This window comes from Equus asinus, chromosome 7 (genome assembly GCF_041296235.1).
Source record: "Equus asinus isolate D_3611 breed Donkey chromosome 7, EquAss-T2T_v2, whole genome shotgun sequence".
Classification (NCBI taxonomy): Eukaryota; Metazoa; Chordata; class Mammalia; order Perissodactyla; family Equidae; genus Equus; species Equus asinus.
In genome coordinates this window covers 41,525,001-41,544,283 of record NC_091796.1, presented here as the reverse complement: position 1 = coordinate 41,544,283, position 19,283 = coordinate 41,525,001, and the positions used below count along the sequence as shown (strand labels likewise).

The 19,283-nt window shown below is 38.8% G+C and overlaps 1 protein-coding gene across 1 annotated transcript in view; it reads right to left on the bottom strand.

Moving 5' to 3' along the window:
- B4GALT6 (beta-1,4-galactosyltransferase 6) overlaps positions 1 to 19,283 on the bottom strand; it is a 71,131-nt gene that overhangs the window by 32,242 nt on the left and 19,606 nt on the right. Inside the window, exons 2-3 of the mRNA XM_014845361.3 lie at positions 19,062 to 19,178; positions 5,542 to 5,655 (exon numbers count right to left, since the gene is read on the bottom strand). Coding sequence (XP_014700847.1) covers positions 5,542 to 5,655; positions 19,062 to 19,178 — 231 coding nt within the window. The remainder of the gene's footprint in view (positions 1 to 5,541; positions 5,656 to 19,061; positions 19,179 to 19,283) is intronic.

Below are 19,283 nucleotides of genomic sequence, written 5' to 3'. Positions count from 1 at the left end.
TTCTCTACAATAACTACAATAACTTCTTCAATATTTACTCCTCCCTATCAAGTTACTCGGTCCTTCTTGGCCACCCCCTCAGATGTCTGTAGCCTCCTACTTTATCAGGAACAGAGCAGCAACAGGCATGAACCCCCAGAACTTTCTCCACCTCATCTCCAAATGAACCACACTCACTTTCTCCACCTCACCTCCAGATGAACTACACTCTTGCCTCAGGGCAAGAGGTGTTCCTACTATTTTCCAAGGCTAATTCTTGAACCTGAGCATTTATTTGTTTCCTCTCACTTTCTCCAGAATCTGGCTCCATGGACACTTCCCTTCTGCTGCCTTACACTTCCCATCTCTCCTCTCTCCAGTTTCTTTCAGTAGTACCTAAAACTCACTCAAGTTCCTCTCTTCCTAAAGAGTTCTTTCCTTAACCCCACCTCTTCCACAGATTCCTTACCCCCATTCTCCTTTCCTTTTCCATCAAACTTTTTTTTTTATACCAACTAGTTTTTAGACACTTCTGAGTCACTCCTCAGGACAGTATATTGCTTCTTACCCTACCACTCACTCTACTGAAATTGTGCTTGCTGTGGTCCCATTATTTTTTCTATGTCCCAAATTCAATGACCTTTCACAGTTCATGATTCTACCTGCTTTCTTTGAGGTATGTGACAAGATAGAACACTGGCTCCTTCTTGGCCTCTGAGACACCATCTTCTACTGACACCCCCTTGCCCCGTAAGTGCTGATGCTCCACAAACACACTCTTAGACTTCTTCTAGTCTCACTTCCTCTTATTTCCAGCCCAGATCTTTCTGATGAAATTCAAACCCCAAATTAACTCTCCTGACCTTTCAACAAAACAGACCCAATACTGAACCCATTAACTTTCCCATTCTCCAAATGAGAGTTTATCCTGCATTACTTGTTTCACTTAATGGTGATTAAGCCAGAAGCCTGGAAATTAATCCAGATCTCTCAGTTGGTCACCACATCTAGCTAACAGCACCCCAACAGCTTCTCTTTGGTGCCTCCACCTCTCTCCAATGCCACAGCCTCAGCACATGCCCTTGTCATTTCTCTTGGACCCCTGTACTCCCAGATTCTGGTACTTCCCCGTTGTCATCCATTTTTCAACTTCTTATCAGAATGACCTTTCTGAAATACCATCCTTATCACATCATTCATCTGCCTAAAGCAGATGAGTATTATGTCCTCTAAAGCAGTATTTTTGGTTTTTTGTTGTTTTACCCTTTTTTGCCCCTAGACTCTTGGAAAACTGCACCCTCATCTTAGAGAGAGAGACACACGGCCATAAATCAACCTGTTGCCTACAAGCTCAGGGGCTCTGCTCCCTCTGAAGCTCATCTCATGGAAGCCTAGAGATTCATGGCACCCACACAGTCCAAAGATTGACTAGTCCTCTACACAAGGCCCTTCACCTCCCTATCCAGCCTCATTTCCCACATGCCCCACCACACAGAGGGTCACTCTCCATTCCCATCAATACAGAGCCTTTCATGCTCTGAAGCTGTTCCCCTCACGTACCTACTGAACTATCTTGCAGGACACAGTTTCAATGTCCCCTCTCTCTGAAGTCTCCCTTTCATCCCATAATCACCCTTTTGTAAGCAGTTAGCCCAATGCCCTTCTCCGACTGTGCTACCTGCTTTGGTGGGCAGACACGGGATCACACTCAGCTTTGTGTCTGCTCTGTCTGCCTCTAAGAACAACAAGGGCCCGCCGCACATGCAGCCACTGCTCCACAACTGCTTATTTACTCTAAAATGGCTCCCATCTCTCTTTTCTCAATAAATACAGGCATGATGGTTTGTCACATTAAGCCTTATTTGAGCTCTTACGAAATTGATTTGCTTATCTTTTCCCTCTTTGCCGATTTTCATTTGAATTATTTAAACTCATCTTTAAAAAGTCCTTGTAGTTTCTGTTATGTACATAAGGCTAGCAACTGCAGAACTATCAAGTTCTAACCATCAAGGGAACTATTCCACACATGATAAGGACAGAACGCATAAAAGTCACTGCAAATGTGTTCTACTCGAATAAGAATTAAAAGACAGGAAAGCTACAGATAAGTCTTCTTCATTTTAATGCAAAGTGCACAACTGACATTTTCTATCTCTACCTCATCCAGGAAAATCAAAACATCCATGCCAAGCATTTTGTACCTTTTAGCTCTAGATAAGGTGAAATTTCTATTTTACTTTGTTAGCATGGAGAGTCTCATGTAAATTAATAAAGCTGAAAGTAGATTTGCCCTCTGGAGAATCTGTAAACAGTAACAAAGAAATATTTACTGATATTGTATAAATAACACACATTAAAACAGATTTCAGAGCGTAATCGACTGAATATAAAATACTGCTGAAATTCATGCCATCAATCTTATCTGTATTGCATTTGGAAAAGCTCAAACTTTCTCTCTGTGGTAATCCAGTGCCAGCAGTCTCACTGCTACACTAGAGAAAAATCAAACAGAAGTTACAGTCAGATAATCACACACACCAATTTTAAGCCTTAACTTCACTTTTGGTGATTACAGGAAAATTAAGTATCATTCATACTTGAATGGTTTTCAGCTAAGTACTACACAGACTTTCTTTAACTATTACTTGGGGAGGTATCATATTCAATTATTTTGTATGACATTATAATAAAATTTTACACTTAGGTATTTTATTATGCTATTCTCTATCATCGATGGGCAATAATCCTGTTAAAAAAAAATTAAGGATGCATAGCTAAGTACAAAACTCCTTAACCCTACACATTTCTCCTAGGTTTCTCATTCCCTTGATCATGGTAAAGCCTGGCTACACCATTCAAGAAATGAGGAGAAGGAGAGGGAATGTCAAATTCACATCTATCAAGTTTCAAGCACTGTGCTTCATTTTATCCTCACAACACTCTGAAATTGATATTATAATCCTAGATTGCACAGATAGGTAAACTGAGGCTCCACTTTGCAAAGGTCACACAACTAGTGAAGGGGCTTCTCCTGGTTGGCTCATGCAAGGCCCTGTTGGCAGAAGCCTCATTGTGTTGGCTATACCCATGGCCCCTTTCTAAGGAGTTGTCTGTATGTGGCCATATTTTCTAGCAAATAACTAACTAGCTAACTGGACAAGGGATTGGTGTTGCACCCAAAGCTGGCAGTCCACAAGGAGGCCTTCTGTGAAAAGGCAGCTGGCCAAATGAGTGTGATCCTCTCCTGTAGAAGGAGGCAGGCAGAGAGATGGAACAGTAGCACCAAGATGTTCAATGAGAAGGCAGTAAGTAGCGACCAGGACACAACCACTAAGCACCACGAGTTGTGGGACCGGAGGAGGGGTGTGCTAGCAGGAAGGCCTGGCAGGCAGATGCTTTTTAACAGAGTTTAATTAGTACTCATAAAGCACTAATTAAGAAAATGGCAACTAAAACAAGAACAGAGAGACTTCCTAAAACTATAAATCCCTGAGTATGCAAATTATGAAAATGAAATTATTGTAATCACTATTTCAACAGACCATTACTCAGTGGTTTCAGTACTGCACAGACAAAAACATACAATTTTAGAAAACTAAGGATGCAATAACAAAGTAATGACAAAGACAAAGCTACAAAGATCCTAGCTTCATTCTCCATTATGGATCAGAAAGGAGACAGGAAACTTAGAATCAACCAAGAATTTTTTTTTTTAAATAGCAATACCCAGGCCCCATGTCAGATCAATCAAATCAGAAACTTAGGGGCTGGGCCTAAGAATTATAAAAGCTCCCAGGCAACTGTGCAGCTAGGAATGAGGCCCACTACTCTAATCAGTGGGTCTCAAAGTGTGGCCCAAGGATAATCAGCATCAACAGCACCTGGGAACCTGCTAGAAATGAAAATTCTCAGACCCCACTCCAGACCTACTGACTCTGAAACTCAGAGGGTCGGGCTCAGCACTCCACTTTACAAGATCATCCAGGTGATTCTGATGCTCCGCAAAGTTTGAGAACCATGGCTTTAGATGATGTTAAAAGGCGAATCTTTCTTTTTATTGTAGATATATAATTACCTATCAACAACAAACTGAAAAAAAAATCCTACAAATATCACAGGCAAAGGCTAATTTCCTCAATAAAGAAAACTCAGGTAAAGACATAAAAAGCCTACTGAGATACTGAGGACATCAGAACACAAGGATGAACAAGCAATTAAAAAGATGTTTATTTAAATTTTTAATAATATAAAAATCAAAATACAAACTTATATGTACAAACTTTGCTTAAAATTGAAGGGCAGGGGGAACATACAAAGAAAAAAAATAGTCAAAATAGCCACATATAGCCCAAACAGTCAAAATGTAATATCTTGATCCCTACCTCCTATTACACACAAGTTAAAATTGTAAAATTAGTAGAAGAAAATAAAAGAGAGTATTTGTATGACCCTGGGGTAAGGAAAGCTTTCTTAAGACAAAAAAAGCAGAAACCTTTAATATACAGTGATAGATACACTTGGAGACATCATAATTTTAAACTGCTGTAAAATAAAGACTCCATAAACAAAATGAAAAGACAGGCCAGGGACTGTGAAAAGATGTTACAACATGTACAGCAGACAACAGATCACTGCCAGAACATTTATAGAGAACTCCCACTGATCAATACAAAAACCTAATTAACTAATAAGGAACTGATAAAGCACATGACTGAGCAAGTCACAGGAGAGAAAACTGAAAACCACTCATAAAGACATGAAAAGTCACTCAAACCCACTAGTAACGAGGAAAGTGAAAACAGAAATGAGACACCATTATTTTATCTACCAGATGAGCAAAAATTAAAAAATCCTCCGATATCAGAGTGGTACATTCATGCTTTGCTGTTGGGATAGAAATTGGTACAGCTGCTTTGGTGCACAATCAAGCCAGCCTAACCAGCTATTCCACTTCTGGGTATGAACCCCAAGCACATATTCACAGAGAAATCTGGACTATTGCTCCTTACAGCACTGCTTTGTGATAGCAAAAAAGAGGAAACAACATAAATTTCCATCAGCAGCGAAAAAGGTAAATGAAATGTGGTACATTTATTCAAAGATGTACTATACAAAAGTAAAGGGAAATAAATAGATCCATATGTACCAACATGCATACTTCTCAAAAAATTAAGTAAAGCAGGTAAGTTATAGAATGAAATGTAATTTTAAGACCATTTGTATCAATTCTTAAAACCTTTGAAACATTATGATTTTCTACTTATCCACCCATCTATCTATGTAAAAAATAATTTAAAAATCACCTGTAAGAATACAGAGCAAACTCACAATAGAGATACTTCTGGGTAAGGGATAAGCTTTCTCTTCAGCTTCTCAATCCTCCTCCCCCTCCAAGAAAATGCTTTGCCAAGGGGAAAAAGAAAGTCAAATAACATACTACATAATATAAACATTATAAACACCCACAGTAATGATTTGAGCATGGTGGGTTCAAACCATGTGACTTTTATTATTTTATTATGATACAAGCAAACAGTTAAGTCAAAATCAGATGGCACTTACTCATGTAAGGCAGTTTTTCTGGGCAGGGGAGATATGGTGAGTATGTGAAGTTTTCCGGAAGATATGTTGTTGTTTGAACAAGATAATCACTTGAATTATTGCCTTCAGGATAATCTAAGATAGAGAGAGAGGAAAAAAAAAGTTACAACCAAAAACTTGCCTTTTGCTTTGCTCCTAGTATGAAATATGTCACTGTCATTGTGAGAAGACCTACAATATGCAACCTACAGCAGTACTTAAATGCAAGTATCTATAAAGACCTAGAGAAAAGAAAATACAGCTGCTGTGGCTACCCTCCCATTCACCCTTCGCCGTTGCTGGGAGGGATCTTTCAGCTTGATGTCCCAAGAGACCCCTGGGACAAGTCGAGAGAGCAGCATGGCCTGATTCGTGCACACATACAGAGCAGGCCCATTTGCGACCATATGAGAACACCTGCTCCCATCCCTCCCCGAGCTGAGCCAGATCGAAAGAGGGTGTGAAAGGACATGAGGAAATCCTCTCCACCGTCAAACAGCCAAGGGGGTTCTGGACGACCACACAGCCACAGCACACTGCTTCCAGCATCCACAGAGGGGTGGGAGTAATGTTTTCTCACCACACTTAGGGATTTACCCACTCAACTTACTTCTGTAACAGTCATTTTAAATCTTTAAACTAATCATTTGCAAACTGTGGGCTGCAGTCCCTGGGGAGCCCTGGAGCTATTATTACATTAGGTCCATTATCTTCAGATTCAGTAAGTTACATAGCATAGAGGGCACTGGCTTAGTGCACCAAAGTCAAACGCTGAGTTCAAATCATTGCTCCAACAGGCACTAGCTCTGTGGTATAGGGCAAGACAACATCGTTTCTCCTCTGTGCCTAGCTCATGTTGCCATTTTCAGATTTCAGTAAGATAAATGTATAAACTGCTTAGAACACTCCCTGGCCCACACACATATTCGATACCATGAATAAGCAGCTATGAGTGATTAGGTTAGAGACGAGCACCTGATCCAATATGGGTCAGTCAGAGTCTTAGGATCTTTGAACACAGAACCAAGGAGATGAAATTTCAGTGCCTTTCTAGAACAAAGTTCTGAGATGCAAATCTGAAAACCATGACCCGCCAGTTTCCTGCTATGTAAGAGGAAGCTGATCTAAGAGAATGAGGCCAACAGACAGTGAGTAAGAGATGAAAGACGGAACAGCTGATCAAACCACGGTCTGTCAGCTAGATCACAAACCACGAACCCACAGAAAATGAAGCTCTAGCAGACACTAGGAAAATGTGAAGATATTCTTTCAATCTTCAGTAATCTGCTCTGATGAGAGATTTCCTATTTGGAAAGAGATAAGAAAAAGGAGAACAAGCATAGGACTTAAAAGATAGGCTTGTGTGCCAGTGACCAGCAAGCAAAAGGCTGAAGGTCAAATTTATATACCTGATTGAACTGTAAAAGTTAAACTCTCTCACCGTGGAAAAATGGCAGAATCCTGGAATCTGAAGATGCAGTATGTGAGAAGAGCCAAAGAAAACGAAACACCTCCCCTGTACAGCTTTGTCTAACATACATATTCACTCATCGTCAAAATAAAGTTGACGAGGATGCAGCCTGGGAGCCAGGACAGCACTTCAGACCAAAGAGACTCAACCCACCTCCAGGCCCACCTACTGGAAGGGGCCCTGCAGAGGCTGCTAAGTGGAGGTTTACACGGATCTGGAACCAAGAAAGTGAAAGAAGCTGGAGGAGAAGGTCTAATTCCAAAGGACTGCACAGAAACCCCAGTTATGAATTTGGCAGGGCATCAGTAAGGTTTTAAGGTTTATCATGTTGCAGGTAAACCCCAACAGGATCAATAGGCACCAATGACGGTACAACTGCTAAGGCCTATTCCACCAGCAAGTGGGAAAGCTCCAGAATCTTCCCCATCACCTTTCTCCAAAGGAACCCGGCAAAGAGTCTGACAAGGAAAATCCTCCAAGCGAAAGGGGAGGGGGATTCAGTGGACATTAATTGTTTTGTATGCCCAGGGACAGACCAAGACCACAGAAACTCCTCTGGTATCCCAGAATCTGTATCTCACCACTTGTATCTGAAAGATTTAAAGATATTAAACATAAATAAGCATAAGGGAGTCCAATAAAGTTCTGATTCCTTCCTTAAGATGCTTTTAAAAAATATATCTAGGGGCCAGCCCAGTGGCGTAGTGGTTAAATTCGTGCACTCTGCTTCAGCAGTTCAGGGGTTCATGGCTTCGGATCCTGGGCCGGACGTACACACTGCTTGTCCGACCATGCTGGGGCAGCACCCCTCATACAAAAAATAGAAGAATATTGGCAGATATATTAGCTCAGCAACAATCTTCCTCAAGCAAAAAGAGGAAGACTGGCAATAGATGTTAGCTCATGGCCAATCTTCCTCACCAAAAAAAAAAAAAAAAAAAAATATATATATATACACACACACACACACATACACATCTATGTCAAATTTAAGGTTATATTCAAAAAAATTTTCTCCTTTTACAAGGACTCCTACTATGCTAGCAAAGCATCTACTACATACTATCCATTTGTAGGAGTTGAAAATAGAAGTTAAATAAGGTTGTTCCTGGAAGTCTACTGCCTTGATGTGTTCCAAAGATTCATTTTCTTACAACCCTAAGGCAGATAAATATCAACTTTCTCAGACAATCCTAAAGTAATTTCTTAATGTCATGTAGTTAACTTTGAGAGTATTTTCTTACTCTGCACAATATACTGATAATCCCTGGGCTCCTTCTCTTAGCCACACACTATGATTCTATAAATCCACATCCAACTCCCAGATTTGCAGCTCTCTAGACATCTCTGCAAAACAAACTGTGAACATAGCTCCCCTCGGGGAGGCTGGTGGCAACAGGAGGGCCAGAGGATTGTTTCGCTTTTCATTTCAGTGTTAGAATGACTAATCTTTCACCAAAGAACCTATGGATCACTTTTATCAGTTTTTAAAGAATCAAATTAAAAAAAAATTTTTTTTAACCTTAAAGACATGCAAAATGAATATATTCACTTCCTTTAAATACAAAGTTTTGAAGCTAAAAGTGTTATTCTTGGCCATGCCATTGTAAATGATCATAAGGACCTCAACCCATTACCAGACTTACAGAAGTGCCTCTGCACTCCTTGAGGGCTGTGTCCAGGGGTGTTTACATCACCCCAATGTATTATGTATGTAAGTCTATCAATCCCCCCGACATTAGTCTGAAAACTTCTTTTAATTAAAATCAAATTGCCTTTGATTTCTAGCATCTAATAAAGTACCTACAACATGATAGGAGCTTACTGCAAACGAACACTTCAGAACTGCTAATATAGCCAAGAATGATTTAAGCTTTTGGAGACCATACTGTAATAAACCCACAAAATCATTATTCCTGCAGAAGTGGTTAGGTCCATAAGTAGAACCACTGCTTTCAAAATCAGGAGCAGTCTTAAAGGTAATGCATGATAGATGCATTTAAGACTGATCCACCACAGCTGCCGTAAAATGCAGACATTATTTCATCTAATGAATGAATGAGAACACAAAGAGTTCTGACCCCCCTGCCTTCTTCCTCCCTTCCAGAGCCACACCCAAAGAAAATGAAAACTTCTGGACAGGTCCCTTTCTCAGCTCTACACTGGACCTTATCACTTCAGGGAAAAGGAGGATGGGTCCAAAGGAGACCTCTCAAGGGTTTTTTCTTCCTGCAAAAGAGCAGCCTAAAATGGGTAATAGAAACTCAACAGGGGCCGGCCTGGTGGGACAGCGGTTAAGCGCACATGTTCCGCTTCAGTGGCCTGGGGTTCGCCGGTTTGGATCCCAGGTGCAGACATGGCACCGCTTGGCAAGCCATGCTGTGGCAAGCGTCCCACATATAAAGTAGAGGAAGATGGGCACAGATGTTAGCTCGGGGCCAGTCTTCCTCAGCAAAAAGAGGAGGACTGGCAGATGTTAGCTCAGAGCTAATCTTTCTCAAAAATAAAATTAATTAATTAATTTTTTAAAAAAAAGAAACTCAAAGAGAGTTCTGGTCTGCACTGGCTTGTCGGGTCGATCTGGCAGCATCTAAGGGCCTCAGCCTGCGTATCCATCACATAAGGAAGTGTGCTGGGTTATTTCTAACAAAGCTACCAGCTCTAAGGCTGCATGACCCTTATCGTCTGCTTTGGTAATTATTCACTGAATACATCTTGTTTTCTTACTTTGACTGATTCCATGGCTACAAGGCAAGGCACCATTTGATTACGAGACTATGTGATTTCTTTACAAAAATATTATACATATCTATTTACATTTGATGCTTCAGAAATCCAGGAACAGGGGTGAAGTCCTCTTTTTGAAATCAAATGTACTTATAAATATCACCACCTATTTGCCATTAAGCATTAAATTTTATTTTTTTGTAAACTGTGTTTTTATCGACATACAACATTATATTAGATTAAGGTGTACAACGTAATGATTTGATATTTGTAGAGGTTGTGAAATGATGACCACAAGTTTAATTAACATCCATTACCTCACATAGTTACAAATGTTTTTTCTTGTGACGAGAACTTTTAAGGTCTAATCTAACTGTTAAATTTTAAATAAGCCAGTACATGTTAATCAATTCTCCCCTGGAGTTCAATTAGCTCTTTGTACATATTATGGGCCATTATCTCCTTTTTGACAAATTATATTTGTATAAGTCTGTGCAGAAATAAACAATTGCATTATAAATAACTATGTTTCCATCTCTCCCAAAGCCTAGAGAGCCTCATATAAAGGGAGGACGTTTTCCTTAATATTGTATCTCCAATGTCTGATTAAGTACACTAACTATACTAACTGTGCAATATAAGTGAACATGGTAGCGCCTCACAGCTGTCTGCTCAAACTCCATTTTCTGTTCCTCCCTAGGTCACAGAACCCCAATTTCATTCAGAGCACCAGGGAGGCCAGCTTAAAGACTCTAATTCCCAGTGTCCTTAGGACTAAGTTCTGGCCAATGAGATGTAAGTAGAAATACTATGTGAGACTTCCAGGAAGTTCCCTTAAAGAGGGAACTCTATTTGTTCTTCTTTCCTCTTCCTTTCCTCCATCTTACTGATCCAAGTACAAATACAAAGACTGGCGCCCCAGCAGCCATCTTAGACTATGGAAACTACATGAGAGAGCAGAAGATGGAAAGCACTGAAGACTTCCTCTATAAAAGCAACAGATATCCAACTTCTAGACTTCTTCTGTATAAGAACATGAGCCTCATGTATTTCCTGCAGTCTTACAAGCAAACCTAATTCCTAACTGATACAATGACTGACTGTCTGCTGAGTAAAGGAATCATATGAAAAGTTTTCAAAGGTTCATAAAAGCAAACTTTAATCAAAGTATGCATTGGTTGTTCAGCCTTCATTGACACTATGACTTGGTGAGGGGAGAAGAGGATTTCCATTTTTTTTTTTTTTTTTTCACTGCAGGGTGCTGGGGGAGAAGTTGTCTTGTCCAAGTAATCGGTTCTCATAATCAAGCTCAACATTCACATGTATAACTTATTTATACCCCAGGAAAAGAACCTGACTATGCACAGATTTTTTGCACTCACTTATACAAATACAGTAACCTACAGATGCTTAATATTTCTGTTCAGTTGAATGAACTTTCAGTGAACACTTTCACAACTTATTCAACTAGGATAAGTCCTAGAGAAGCTTTTAAAACGTTTAAACTTTTTCTGAAATGGACCTACTATTCAAAAGACCAATTAACGCAGAAAACCAGTTAATGAGACTTTTATTGCACTATTAAAATATCATCTACGGTGAGACAGTCTTTCTAAAAGAAACTTCCTTACAGTTAAAAGAGAGAAAAAAATTAAGTGTTTTGATTTGTAGCATCATATCACAAATTAGGCAAACAATTAGAATGGAGTAGAAGCATGTGTGACATTAAATTAAGAATCAGTATGTTACGGTCTTGAATTTTTAGAAGGGTGCAAACTATTACCTACCTTAACACACATTTTAAGAAAAAATACCTGTGGTTGGAAGATAAGGACTTCCTATCAATACAGTGAGCTGTGTGTAGTTTACAGTGGCACGATGAAGAACTGTTGACACAAATTAAATCTTTAATATTAACTGTTTAAAATAAGAACACAGAGAATGAAACAACTGACAATCAGCCATTGAACCCTTTTAAAGTAACACTAACAATACTGTGAGAGAGAGACCATGTGGAAACACTGCCATGGAGGAGCATCAGCATTCTTCCGCAATAATTAAATTTACATCAATTCCACCAGCAATAAATCATTAGTTTGGGCTATTATTTAGGTTTTAACCTTATGTGATTCTGATGGAGATTCTTCTTCCAGATAATATTTTAAAAAGACAAGAGCAGTTACCAATCTCAAATTTTATATAATTTCTCCTTCAGCCCCTAAAAAGCCCATAAAAATTATTAAGAATCTTCTATAATTAAAAACAATAAGTGAGTATCATAATGTCTGGCTTTGCTGGTTATCAACAACAAGGGGGACTATCCCCAGAAATGCTACCAAACATAAGGGAAAGAAAAAGCCTGCTCTTAAATGGCCCACGTACAAATCCACCCATTTCAGAAAGCAACCTAAAATCGCGAGAAGGAAAGGTGGACAGTCCTTTCGTGAAAAGAGACTCACTTGACAGGCTTGGGGTACATCTCAGCAAGAGGTGAGACCTCCTCAGGGACTGAGACATTGGTGGCAGCCATTATTGTGAGCCAGTACAGGCGTGCTGACACAGATGCTGGCAGATGCCACTGGAGTTCTTCCCTTGGCCTGTTAGCACAGGGGTCTACCCCACCCACTAGAGCACTGATTTAATTCAGTTCAACCAGGGCAGGTAGCCTGCCCTAGGGAATGGACCCACCCAACAGCAAGGCCTTGGGCAATTTGTGGGTCAGCATAGGCGGGGTGTGTGGGACCTCTACAGCAGGGCGAGTAGGTACCCTTCAATGGTTTCGAGTGTGCACAAGGGGCAGGACTGCATTGATGGTGTGTGTGGGCCTGCAGGCAGTGGGGCTTATCAGCTGCAGCAGACTTGTACTTCTCAAACATCCACACAGGGGATTGGCCCCACCTTCCAATGCCTGAAACAATTGTGCACTGCCACACCTGGGGTAGGCACCACCCAGCTGCACTAGTGAGAGAACTGACAACAGCCTTACAGGTCAGAGGCCTACATCAATTGTAAGCCACTGAGCCTAGCAACCAGCCACGTTGGGGGTCTACTCACTTAACAAAAAAAGTGCAGCAGGAATGTGCTACTAGACCTTGCAGCCAACTGTGCTGGGGCTCCCCACACCTGATACAGTGACCGAAGGGACCATAGCAGCCTCACACAGCTGAGCATTACAACCAGCCATCCGGGGGGACAGCCTAGCCTCCCCATGCACTTAAAGTAAAAGCAACCCTGCCACAACACAAGGACACATGTAGCCTACATGGGGGACACTCCTGGTACATTAGGAACTGGTGACAAGAGGGACGCACACTTCTGGGCCTCATGAGGCATCTCTTACATAAGGCCACTTCTCCAAGATCAAGAGACGCAGAGATCTACCTAATACAGATGTAAGCACAGAGAAAGAGGCAAAATGAGGAGACAAAGGAATATGTTACAAATAAGGGAACAGGACAATTCTCAGAAAAAGAACTAAATGAGACAGAGATAAACAATTTATCTAATAAAGAGTACAAACTAACAGTCATATGGATGCTCACTGATCTTGGGAGAAGAACGGATCAATTCAGTGAGAACTTCAACAAAGAATTGGAAAACATAAAAAAGAACCAATCAGAAATGAAAATAAAATACTATAAATGAAAAATTCACTACAGGGAATCAAAAGCAGAGTAGATGATACAGAAGAATGGATCAGTGAACTGGAAGAAAGACCAGAGGAAATCACCCAAGCTGAACAGATAAAAGAAACAAGAATTAAAAAGAACGAGGACAGTCTAAGGGAACCCTGGGACAACATCAAGCGCACTAACATTCATATTATAGGTGTCCCAGAAGGAGAAGAGAGTGACAAAGGGGCAGAGAATCTATTTGAAGAAATACTAGCTGAAAATGGTCCTAACCTGAGGAAGGAAATAGACATCCTGGTAAAGAAGCACAGAGAGCACCAAACAAGACAAACCCCAAAGGCCCACATCAAGACACATCACAATTAAAATGTCAAGAACTAAAGATAAAGAGAGAATCCTGAAAGCTGCAGGAGAAAGGCAACAAGTGACATACAAAGGAAACCCCATAAAGTTATCAGCTGACTTCTCAGAAGAAATCTTACAGGCCAGAAGGGAGTGGCACAATATAGTTAAAGTGCTGAAAGGAAAAAACCTACAGCCAAGAATACTCTATCCAGCAATGTTATCATTCAGAATGGAAGGAGAGATAAAGAGTTTTCCAGACAAGCAAAAAGTAAAGGAGTTTACCACCAATAAAAAGCGTTATAAGAAATGTTAAAGGGACTTATTTAAGTGGAAAAGAAAAGACCACAAATAGGAATAAGAAAATGACAAAAAAAAAAAAAAACACACACACACAATAAAATCACTGGTAAAGGCAAATATGCAGTAAAGGTAGCAGATCAACCACCTATGAAGCTAACATAAAGGTCAAAAGACAAAAGTAGTAAAATGGTCTATTTCCATGATAAAGGGTAATGGATACAGATGCACAAAAAAGAGGTTAAATATGATATAAAAAACATAAAATGTGGGAGTAGGGGAGTAAAAGAGTAGTGCTTTCAGCAAGAAGTCAAACTTAAGAGACCATCAACTTAATATAGATTGCTATATATGTAGGTTATTATATATGAACCTCATGGCAATCACAAACCAGAAATCTATAATGAATACACAAAAATTTAAGAGAAAGGAACCCAAACATAATACTAAAGAAAAGCATCAAACCACAAGGGAAGAGAGCAAGAGAAGCAGAATGGAACAGAGACAAACTACTAAAACATCCCCCAAAAGTAACAAAATGGCAATAAGTACATACTTATCAATAGCTACTTTAATTGTCAATGGACTAAATGCTCCAATCAAAAGACACAGGGTGGCTGACTGGATAAAATACCAAGACTCATATATATGCTGCACACAAGAGACACACTTCAGACCTAAAGACACTCAGAAACTGAAAGTGAAGGGAAAGAAAAAGATACTCCATGCAAATAGCAATGAAAACAAAGGGGGGTAGAAATACTTATATCAGACAAAATAGACTTTGAAACAAAAACTGTAACAAGAGACAAAGGAGGGCACTACACAATGATAAAGGGAACAATCCAACAAGAGGATATAACACTTGTAAATACCTATGCACCCAGCACAGGAGAACCTAAATATATAAAGCAACTATTAACAGACATGAAAGGTGAAATAGACAGTAACACAATAATAGTAGGGGACTTTAACACTCCACTTACACCAATGGATAGATCATCCAAACAGAAGATCAACAGGGCAACATTGGCCTTAAATGACACATTAGACCAGATGGACTTAGTAGATGTAGACAGAACATTTCATCCCAAAGCTACAGAATACACATTCTTTCAAATGAACATGGAACATTCTCCAGTATAGATCACATATTAGGCCACAAAACAAGTCTCAATAAATTTAAGAAGACTGAAATAATGCAAAGTATCTTTTCTGACCACAATGGTATGAACCTAGAAATCAACTACAGGAAGAAAATGGGGAAAGCCACAAATATGTAGAGACTAAACAAAATGGTAGTGAACAATGATTGGGTCAACAAAGAAATCAAAGGAGAAATCAAAAAATACCTGGAGACAAATGAAAATACAACATGCCAAAATTTATGGGATGCAGCAAAAGCAGTTCTAAGAGGGAATTTTACAGCAATACAGGCCTACTTCAACAAACAAGAAAAATCTCAAATAATCTAACAGTGCAACTAAAGGAGCTAGAAAAAGAAGAACAAACAAAGCCCAAAATCAGTAGAAGGAAGGAAAAATAAAAGTCAGAACAGAAATAAATGAAATAGAGACCAAAAAAAAGAAAAAAATGAATGAAACAAACAGCTGGTTCTTTGAAAAGATAAACCACATTGACAAACCTTTAGAGAGACTCAAGGAAAAAAGAGAGAAGGCTCAAATAAATAAAATCCGAAATGAAAGAGAAGAAATTACAACGGACACCTCAGAAATACAAATGATTATAAGAGAATACTACAAAAAGCCATACACCAACAAATTGGATAATCTAGAAGAAATGGATAAATTCTTAGAATTATACAACCTTCCAAAACTGAATCAAGAAGAAACAGAGAATCTGAACAGTCCAATCACCAGGAAGGAGATTGAAACAGTAATTAAAAATCACCCAAAAAAGAAAAGTCCAGGACCAGATAGCTTCCCTGGTGAATTCTACCAAACATTCAAAGACTTAATACCTATCCTTCTCAAATTCTTCCAAAAAATTGAAGAGGAGGGGAAGTTTCCTAATTAACTCTACAAGGCCAACATTACCATGATACCAAAACCAGACAAGGACATCACAAAAAAAACAAAATTACAGGCCAATAGCACTGATGAATATCAATGCAAAAATCCTCAAGAAAATACTAGCAAATTGAATACAACAGTACATTAAAAAGATCAAGTGGGATTTATTCCAGGGATGTAGGGATGGTTCAACTCTGCAAATCAATCAATGTGATACACCACATTAACAAAATGAAGAACAAAAATCACATAATCACCTCAATAGATGCAGGGAACGCATTTTACAAGACTTAGCATCCATTTATGATAAAAACTCTGAATAAAATGGATATAGAAGGAAAATACCTCCACATAATAAAGGCCATATATGACAAACTCACAACTAACATCAAACTCAACACAGAAAAACTGAAAGCTATCCCTCTAAGAACAGAAACCAGACAAGGAGGCCCACTTTCACCACTCTTATTTAACATAGTATTGGAAGTCCTAGCCAGACCAAACAGGCAAGAAAAAGAAATAAAAGAGATCCAAATTGGAAAGGAAGAAGTAAAAAGGTCACTATTCACAGATGACATGATTTTACAGATGACATGATTTTACAGAAAATTCACTTCATCATAGAAAATACTAAAGAATTTTCCAAAAAACTTTCAGAAATAATAAGTGAATATAGTAAAGTTGCAGGGTACAAAATCAACATACAAAAATCAGTTGTGTTTCTATACACTAACAATGAAGTAGCAGAAAGAGAAATTAAGAATAGAATCCCATTTACAATTGCAACAAAAAGAAAAAACACCTAGGAATAAATTTAACCAAAGAGGTGAAAGACCTATACAATGAAAACTGTAAAACATTGTTGAAAGAAACTGAAGAAGACACAAAGAAATGGAAAGATATTCTGTGCCTTGGATTGGAAGAATTAACATAGTTAAAATGTCCATACTTCCTAAAGCAATCTACAGATTCAATGCAATCCCTGTCAAAGTTCCAATGATATTTTTCACAGAAATAGAACAAAGAATACTGAAATTTATATGGAACAACTAAAGACCCCAAATAACCAAAGGAATCCTGAGAAAAAAGAACAAAGCTGGAGGCATCACACTCCCTAATTTCAAAATATACTACAAAGCTGTACTAATCAAAAAAGCATGGTACTGGCACAAAAAACAGACACACAGATCAATGGAACAGAACCGAAAGCCCAGGAATAAACCCACACATCTTGGGACAGCTAATTTTCAACAAGGGAGCCAAGAACATACAATGGAGAAAGGAAAGTCTCTTCTATAAATGGTGTTGGGAAAACTGGACAGCCACATGCAAGAGAATGAAAGTAGACCATTCTCTTAAACCATACACAAAAATTAACTCAAAATGGATTAAAGACTTGAATGTAAGACCTGAAACCATAAAACTTCTAGAAGAAAATATACACAGTATGCTCTTCAACATCACTCTTGGCAGCATATTTTTAAATACCATGTCTGACCAGGCAAGCAAAACAGTAGAAAAAAAATAAACAAATGAGACTACATCAAACCAAAAAGCTTCTGCACAGCAAAGGAAACCATCAATAAAACGAAAAGACAACCTAACAACTGGGGGAAGATATTTGCAAACCATATATCTGATAAAGGGTTAATATCCAAAATATATAAAGAACTCATACATCTCAACAACAAAAAAACAAACAGCCCAATTAAAAAATGAGCAAAAGATCTGAACAGATATTTTTCCAAAGAAGATATACAGATGGGCAACAGGCACATGAAAAGATGTTCAACATCACTCATTGTTAGGGAAATGCAAATCACAACGACAATGAGATATCACCTCATGCCAGTCAAAATAGCTATAATTAACAAGACAAGAAATAACAAGTGTTGGAGAGGATGTGGAGAAAAAAGAACTCTCATACACTGCTGTTTGGAATGCAAACTGGTGCGGCCACTATAGAAAACAGTGTGGAGATTCCTAAAAAAATTAAGAATGGAACTACCATATGATCCATATGATTCCACTGCTGGCTATTTTTCCAAAGAACATGAAAACACAAATGCATAAAGATATATGCACCCCTATGTTCATTACGGCATTATTCATAATAGCCAAGACTTGGACACAACCTAAGTGCCCATCAAGGGACCAATGGATAAAGAAGATGTCGTATACATACACAACGGAATACTACTCAGCCATAAAAAAGATGAAACCTTGCCATTTGCGACAACGTGGATGGACCTTGAGGGTATTATGCCAAGTGAAAAAAGTCAGAGGGAGAAAGTCAAATATCGTACGATCTCACTCATAAACGGAAGATAAAAACAACCACAACAACAGACAGATACAGAGATACAGAGATCAGACTGGTGGTTACCAGAGGGGAAGGGGGAAAGCAGGAGGGCAATAGGGGTAACTGGGCACACGAGTAAGGTTATGGATAGTTAATTAGTCTTTAGGTGGTGAACATGATACAATCTACAGAGAAATAAAAACATAATGAGGTACATCTGAAATTTACATAGTGTCATAAACCAATGTTACATCAATAAAAAACAAGTAAATAAATAAACAAAAACCAATAAGTATTTTTTAGACATAGTTGGAAAAATATTTTAGGAATTAGAATGGGCATAAAGAAAGGGCAGAATGGCTAATATGAATAAATCATTCTCTTTGTAGTTATTTTCTCTTAAACATAATAGGTGAAGTGAAAAAGCACAAACTGCTTTTCATATTTTGTTTATGTTTACAAGAATTAATTTAAGTATCCTTGTACAAAACCCTCACCACCTTTGTAGAACAGAAAATGTGACGGTCCTGGCTCCAGCAGGAAGAGAATCTCCCAGTATACTTCATAGGAGATATCCTTACCTTAACAGGGAGTTACTTGCAGGCAAAACCAGAGCTTGAAACATTTGGTTTCTGCTTTATGACTACAAGGTAAGAAGCAGAAGCTCAGCAAGAGTCAGCAGGAAACGATCTTACCTGTACCATTGAGTGTAGAATTTTTATTTGTGTACAGCCTGATCATATGTCCTATTGTCTTCACATTTTCTTTCAACATTATTCCTCGAGCTTGTACCATAAAGAGATATGTGTTGGCTATAAAAGGAAAAAGAGAGAATGCCATGACTCAATAAGCTTTTTTTTTTTTAATTTAACACAATAATATTCAGAATTAGGTAACTGCCCAATAAACCCAAATGG